The sequence below is a fragment of the Ascidia mentula genome, chromosome 3 (assembly GCF_947561715.1).
Source record: "Ascidia mentula chromosome 3, kaAscMent1.1, whole genome shotgun sequence".
NCBI classification, from domain to species: domain Eukaryota; kingdom Metazoa; phylum Chordata; class Ascidiacea; order Phlebobranchia; family Ascidiidae; genus Ascidia; species Ascidia mentula.
The window spans coordinates 12,932,761-12,940,001 of NC_138568.1; the positions used below are offsets into that span (position 1 = coordinate 12,932,761).

At 42.8% G+C, this 7,241-nt stretch overlaps 1 protein-coding gene across 1 annotated transcript; it reads left to right on the forward strand.

Annotated features, from left to right (window-relative positions):
- The first annotated feature begins 3,273 nt into the window (after positions 1 to 3,273).
- Positions 3,274 to 5,040, forward strand: LOC145895632 (uncharacterized). The gene is made up of 2 exons (XM_082984430.1): positions 3,274 to 4,475; positions 4,698 to 5,040. The coding sequence occupies exons 1-2, from the start codon at positions 3,274 to 3,276 to the stop codon at positions 5,038 to 5,040; spliced, it is 1,545 nt and encodes a 514-aa protein (XP_082840556.1).
- The last annotated feature ends 2,201 nt before the right edge of the window (positions 5,041 to 7,241 follow it).

The following is a 7,241-nucleotide window of genomic DNA, read 5'->3' on the forward strand; positions in this document are numbered from 1 at the left end:
ACTTGTATTCAATACAACGAAAATGACCAGCACAACACCAACGGAACAGGAACGGTTTCTACAAACAAAAAGAAACACAATTGTACATACGGTTTGCAAACATTCTACTACACTCACCAAACTGTTTTGCGACCGATCTATCAGCAGGCACAGGTTGCCCGTTGCGAAATCACATTCACAATCTGCATCAATCAGATGCCGGCAAAACTTCCAAAGGTCACAGTTTTTAGAGATAAACACAGTTATCAGATGTAAACATTATCTACGCCTTATTCAAGTAGAATCCTTATTCAAATAGAATCAGGTTAAAGCACATCCCAAAAAAACTGGCAACACAAGTACAAGCAAACCTAACCACGCGGTCTGCACGCGCAGAGCTACTGCGCAGCCTTTGTTATGAGTGTTGCGTCAAACATAGAAAGCATAACAAAAGCAGTAACGAAAGGGAATAAACAATTTTGGTTTGGGAATCTACACTAACGTTTAACAAACTTACCTATCATGGACATGTAGTGCAAGGTATAGCGTGACTACCCTAACAATGAACAAACTTACCTGTCATGGACATAGTGCAAGGTATAGCGTGACTACCCTAACAATGAACAAACTTACCTATCATGGACACAGTACAAGGTATAGCGTGATTCCCTAACAATTAATGAAGTTACCTATCGATGACGCAGTACAGGTTAAATGATATCAATTACCCCCCTTGGAAGAAAATATGTACCATCCTTGAATGCCGCTGCAGTCACGTGTTTAGGTTACCGATTTTGTCCAGTTTATCTATCTTTGACGCTTACCTATGTTGGCCTTAACGTTACAGCCCTATATGTACGAACCCGCCTCGTGGTCGTGGTGCGCCATTGTACGACTCTTGTCGATGGAATCGTGCTTGCCCCAACCACAGCGCCATACGTTATTATTTTATGGTTAGAGTTTTACGTGGCAACGAACAAGTCGATTCAGTGTCATCGTAATGTGTGGTTAAAATAGTTTCAGGCTTTGATAGCTCTTGACACTTCATGTTAATAGTCGTTTTTATTCAAATTGTTTTTGTCTTGATACAAGTCTAAAGCATATTTTTGGCCATATTTTTTTAAACATACAATATAATTTTCCTGTTGCATTTGTAAGAAATTTGTCAAAGACGCGTTTATTCGTTTATAACAGATTGCGTTTTTTTTGTTGCGACGAGTAAGTAACTTCGCTGACGTGTTTCAGGGGGCAGCTGTTACCACAGTAATGGGAGAATCCATCGCTGCTATACAAAAATTTTGTGGCGTATGTGATGTCACTTAGTTAGACATGTTTATGCAACGTGTACGTATCTTGATTGTCCAGCCAACGTTTCGTCGTTGTATGACTTGCGCCCGGCAGTCCGCAAACGGTTCACACCACCACCAAGACTGCCGGGATGCCCGGGGTCGTAGTATAAATTCGGCTTAAATATCTTCGCCATCGCGACAACGACTCACGAACAACGCTCCGAAGCGGAATGTGTGATGTGGACGGCGCCGGCGCAGCCAACAGCGTCTTGGGCGCGTTCGCGTTATTCAGTTCTGCGATAAATTCAGCTTCGCCAATCGGTTTCATGTCCCGAGGGTTTTTTTTTGCACGCGCCATGTATCGAATTGTAGATATTACTATTGGCGACACTTTAACCCTTCAAAACAAGTTCGCTCGACGGCAAAAAATCGATTCCGGGTTCTTCGCGAATGAAGAAAATCAGTGATTCGACTTTAACTTGTAGAGTTTCGGCATAGCTTTGACAACGCGCTGAGCGATAAACCCCTTTCGGTCGGTCATATCATCGTGCTTGCGTTCGACGATCGTCATCTCCATAAGTTGATTCGCCTGCTCCTCGCTAAGGAACCGATAGCGCTGCGGGGCTTGCCTGTACAACTTCACCTTTTCCTCGGCCAGCCTTGCATAATTAATGATATCATGCATTTCACGATCCAGTTCCGATTAAACATGCTCTACAGGTTTCGCGGTCGCTGGCGCTTTGCCACGCATTGTCTTTAAAACATTTGAATCAATCAGAGCAAGCTTTTGCACAGATTCTATTAGAGCTGAGGGAATAAACCCGCTATAGCCGGGATCAAGAGAGTACTCTTTCCTGTCTTCCAATCAGAAAGAGAATCTCAGGGAAGTCTCCCTGTTCACCATCGGACATGAAAAACTTTTGCGATCAGATAATATTAAGTAGTTGGGAATAATATTAAGTACCTCGGTGTATACATTGATGACAAACTAACCTGGACAACTCACATTCATTGTTTGGAAAAGAAACTGTCACAAGCATGCGGCACTTTTTTCAGTTGCGAAATTATTTTGACGTTAAAACGTTAAGAAATGTTTACTATTCATTTATATATTCCAATATTCAGTACACTATTGGTGCTTGGGGTAGAGGATCGGCATTCTCACTGAAAAAACTTAACACTGTTCATAATAATATACTCCGTTCCATAACCTTTAAGTTCCTTTCAAAGCCACGTCACGCCATTATATAAGAAATTAGATGTCATAAAAATTAGAGACATTTACAAACTCGAACTGGACAAATCAATGCACGATTTCCATACCGGCAATCTACCAGCCTCCTACAACTCCTTATTTTCGTTAGTAGACACAGTGCACGATCATTTCACAGGAAATGCATCGAAAAAGAACCTATTTCACACAAGGGTTAACACCACCTTCGGCTTACGTGTGCTAAAATATAAGGGCCCACAGATATGAGGGGAAATAAACCCTTTCATTAGATCGCTCTCCCGTCCATCATTTAAAAAAAAATCCGCCTATCTTTCACATCTCAGTAATAACACCCATTTTCATTCATGTTAGCAGTCCGTTTTTCCCTTTTTCGTCGTAGTCTTCTTGACGTTTATTGCGTTTTTCCTGTCCTTTATTTTCTGGTGTTTTCTTGTGTTTTTATTTATACTCCACTGTACAATCTACGCCTAAATGAACAATTTACTGCCGTAGGATCCGTTGTTGTTTGAGACCTAGGAGCGCTGCACACCAACAGCACAACGTGCGATTGACCATCAGCAAGACCTACGATGATTCAACAAGCGCAACCTCCATACGATCCCGACCATCTCCAACAAAAACCACCACGTTTGAACTGTCCTCGGGACGTTAAGGTCTGAAAGCAGACTTCACCACAACTTGTCACTAAAAGAATCAAAAGCTGTCCGGCAACTACGGAATTGCAAAGACCTTACAATTAAACCCGCGGACAAGGGAGGTGCCGTGGTTGTCATGGAAACAAAAGACTACATACAAGAGGCACATCGGCAACTAAACAACACAACGTACTACAATAAACTTGATACTGATCCCACAGATAAATACAGGAAAGAACTTGTGAAACTGGTTAAATCGTTTCCAGAGCGGGTCCGGAAAGAGCTGGGCTCGTTGATTCTCGAGGATCCATCACCAGGCTTTTTTTACATGTTACCCAAGGTACACAAACCGAATATTCCGGGACGTCCAATTGTAAGCGGCATTGGCACGCTCACGGAAATGGTATCGGGGTACGTGGAAAAATTATTAAAGCCACACGCTCAAGCCGCCAATGGCTATGTTCGGGACACCACGGATTTTATCAGACAGCTATCCTCCATCAAACACCTTCCACCCGAGGCTATACTGGTTACGTTGGATGTTATATCCCTGTACAACAACATAGACCACGGACGCGGACTGCAAGCCTTGCATAAAATACTTCCCGAAGAAGATGACTTCACAGAAATTGCTATTCAATTGACCAAGTTCATTCTGACACACAATAACTTTCTCTTCAACGATGAACACTACATTCAGGTCAAGGGGACGGCGTTGGGCACACGCCCAGCACCACAGTACGCGAACATTTTCATGGCAGATCTAGAGGAACGATTCACGAACACCTGGATACCGTCCCTTGTATTGTACCGTCGATTTATCGACGATATCTTTTTCATCTGGACTGGGGGAGAGAATTCTCTTCGAACCTTCGTGGAGGACTTCAATAAAGAGGACCCTAACATACAGTTCACCATGGAACACTCGCTCACATCGGTGCATTTCTTAGACGTAACGGTTTCGCTGAACGACGGTGAACTCTTCACCTCCTTATACCGGAAGCCGACGGACAGCGGCAAATACCTACATCCTTCCAGTGCCCACCCGAAACATGTGTATCGATCCATCGTACACTCACAAACACTCCGGTACAGAAGAATATGTTCGCGTCGTGATGACTGCAACGCACAGTTGCGTGAACTGCGTAACAGGTTTATAGGGAATGATTACCGATCCAGCATGGTAGACAAGGAGATGACAAGAGCGACGACCGTCCCACGAGACCGGCTTATTCAAGAGAACCAGCGTGGTAGCAAAAACACACGAATCCCTATCGTCGTCACATACAACAAACCTATTGGACGACTGAAAAAAAGACCTACAGCCCATCTTGCATGGTGATAGCCGACTTTGTGCAGTGTTCCCGCAGCTTCCGGTTGTCGCTTATCGCCAACCACCAAACCTGAAAACAATGTTAACCCACATGGGGACTACTGCCAAGAAGAACTTTGGGACATACCCATGTGGAGGTGCGAGATGCGCATTGTGCCACCATATAAACCGGTCTAATCAGCTCATGACTAAGCATGGGCAACACCACAGGAAACATTTTCCTGCAGGTCAACCAACCTCATTTACGCCTTGACGTGTGCGCGCTGTCCACGAGCTTCGTATATCGGACAAACAGGACAAACACTAAGACAAAGAATGAACGGACACAAAAATGATATTCGGCACAACAACTACGAGAAACCGGTAGGAGCTCATTTCAACGAGCCTGGCCACAGTGTTGAAGACTTGAGGGTCATGGTGCTACAGAAGGTTAAGAGAAGAACGAGACTAGCGAGAGAGACGGCAGAACAACGCCACATCGAAAAATTTGACTCTATCTACCACGGTCTCAATAGAGACTGGGGCTTTATGAGTCATTATACGCACCAAGATGCCACGGGCACTCAGTGACCAACAATGATCACCTCTTCGTGCGTTTTACCTTTTTTTCTTTCCTGTTTTTAGCGCTGTTACCGCATTTTATTTGACACGTTATTTGCTGCACATGAAGAAGCGAGATCAATGTCTCGAAAGCTCGTGCTATTAAAATGGTTTCATAGTCAGTCTCTTATAAAAGCAGTGCTCAAGCAAGCATATACACATGGAAGGTACGTCAAAAACAAGGGTAGTTCTCTAAAATACGATCTTAAGAAAAACTACTTTATAATTTCCACAAACTGAATGCAAGGTTTATTTACAAAGTGATTTCTGCTTCAACCAGTTTTTCTCGGTTAGCAACCACAACAACATTTTCCTGTTGCTCTTCCTGTCGTTGACGTCTTAAAACTGCACGTAGGCTATCCCGGACTGTATTATAAAGTACTTTCGGGGCTTTGGAGTAGATTAGGGGATTACGAGAGTTGTTGATGGGGAGTAGGATGATTGCTGACACAGGGTACATCACTGAAGGCACATGGATTCCAGCGAAGTTTACAAATGCTATGATGGAAATTGGAACCCAGCAGAGAAAATCGGTAATTATTAGTCGGAGGATTTTATTTTCTATTTCTGCCGAAACAAACAGCATTAACAATACAATATGTTTACAATTACGAATGCTCTTACTTTGTTTTGTATTTCCGCCCTTTTATTTTGTGTCGGAAAGTTACAAATCGATCCATGCCTGCATACGCAACGCTCTGGTGTCATTCGAAACTGATTTGACCACCAACAATATCTTACTAGAATAGTCGACTGCAACATTGTCAAAAAACGGATTCTCATTCATCCAAGCTTTGATTTTAAATATATGTTGAAGTTGAGTTGTGAGTAGAATAAAAGCAATAATAAACGAGAATGCCCAGGAGAGTATAATGAAAAGGATAAAAGTTTTCAATTCCGGTTTCTAAGATGCATCGAATGGCTGAAACAAGAGATTATTAACGTTTTTTGCATTTAAAAGCAAAAAGTTTGCAAGCGTGGCGGTCTTTCAAATCGAGAAACGGGGAAAGTAGCTGTCGGTTCGACTCCCATCGGATGGAAATTGTTCTCTCTTTTTATATCTAGTCACCAGCTGCACTGATGAGACCTTACAGGTCGAAACAGTGTGTACACCTGTCTGCAGCTCTCACTATTATAGCTCTTTTGCGCATATGATATAATTTGGGTGAAAGCCGAGCCTATAGCGCTATTGGATCCCAAACAGTTGTTTGGCTATGGTGCGCTCCACGTGGTTCGTCTGTGTTAAGTGGTACCTAGTTTGGTACCCAACATGTCGACGATTGACCGAAAGGTACCACAAAGTGGAAATCTGTGTGCCTGCTAGTCTACCAGCTAGCCTGTGCCACGGTCACCAGCTGCACTGATTAGACCTTACAGGTCGCAGCTCTCGTTTTATGTTTAGAAACTAAAAAAGGTTGTCAGCACCGTATATTTTTACTTCAGTTCTGTATAATGCTGGACAGTAGATTTTCCTTCCTTTGTGCACAATTCTTTTGGATATTCGTCACTTTTATCCTTGCAATCAATGAAACCGTCGCATTCTTTGAATATAGGAATATTGAGGAGTCCGTCTTTTGTGACGCAGCGTTTTCGATGTTTGCAAAGTTGACCATCTTCATCGTTGTCGGAGCTTTGGCGTGTGTCACTACTAGAGCACCAACCACCGCAATCATGCCTCCCATCGCACAATAGTTTGTTGTCAAAGCTCAACCCCCACCTCCCCTCATACTGTGTAAAACACATCACGTGGTTCCTGGTGTGTTTTTGTGCAAACTGGCTGTTACATGAGGTTGCGTTAATAACGCCGACTTCTGTTTTTATTTCGTGCTGGAAATTAAGTACATTCTACTGCCTGGAAGTGTCTGTTTGATTTTGTTTGAAAATATTTTCACTTGTTTTATGTTTGTTCTTTTTAGGATACTGATGAAGTACGAAATAAGAAAATAAGTAGAAATGCCGAGTGGTCCTATTACAGTTTTGATATCTCGATATCCATGTGTCCAATTTTAGTCAAATTAGGATCCATCTTTACGTTTTTTTTGTTGTGGTTTCCTGTCTTGCCTCGTTTTGCTGGCTGTTTCTATTTTTTCTTGCCGGATCTTTTCTTGCTAAAATTGAGTGTGTCGGGGAAAAACTTTTGGTATGCTTGTGTACACCGATATGGCTCTGGA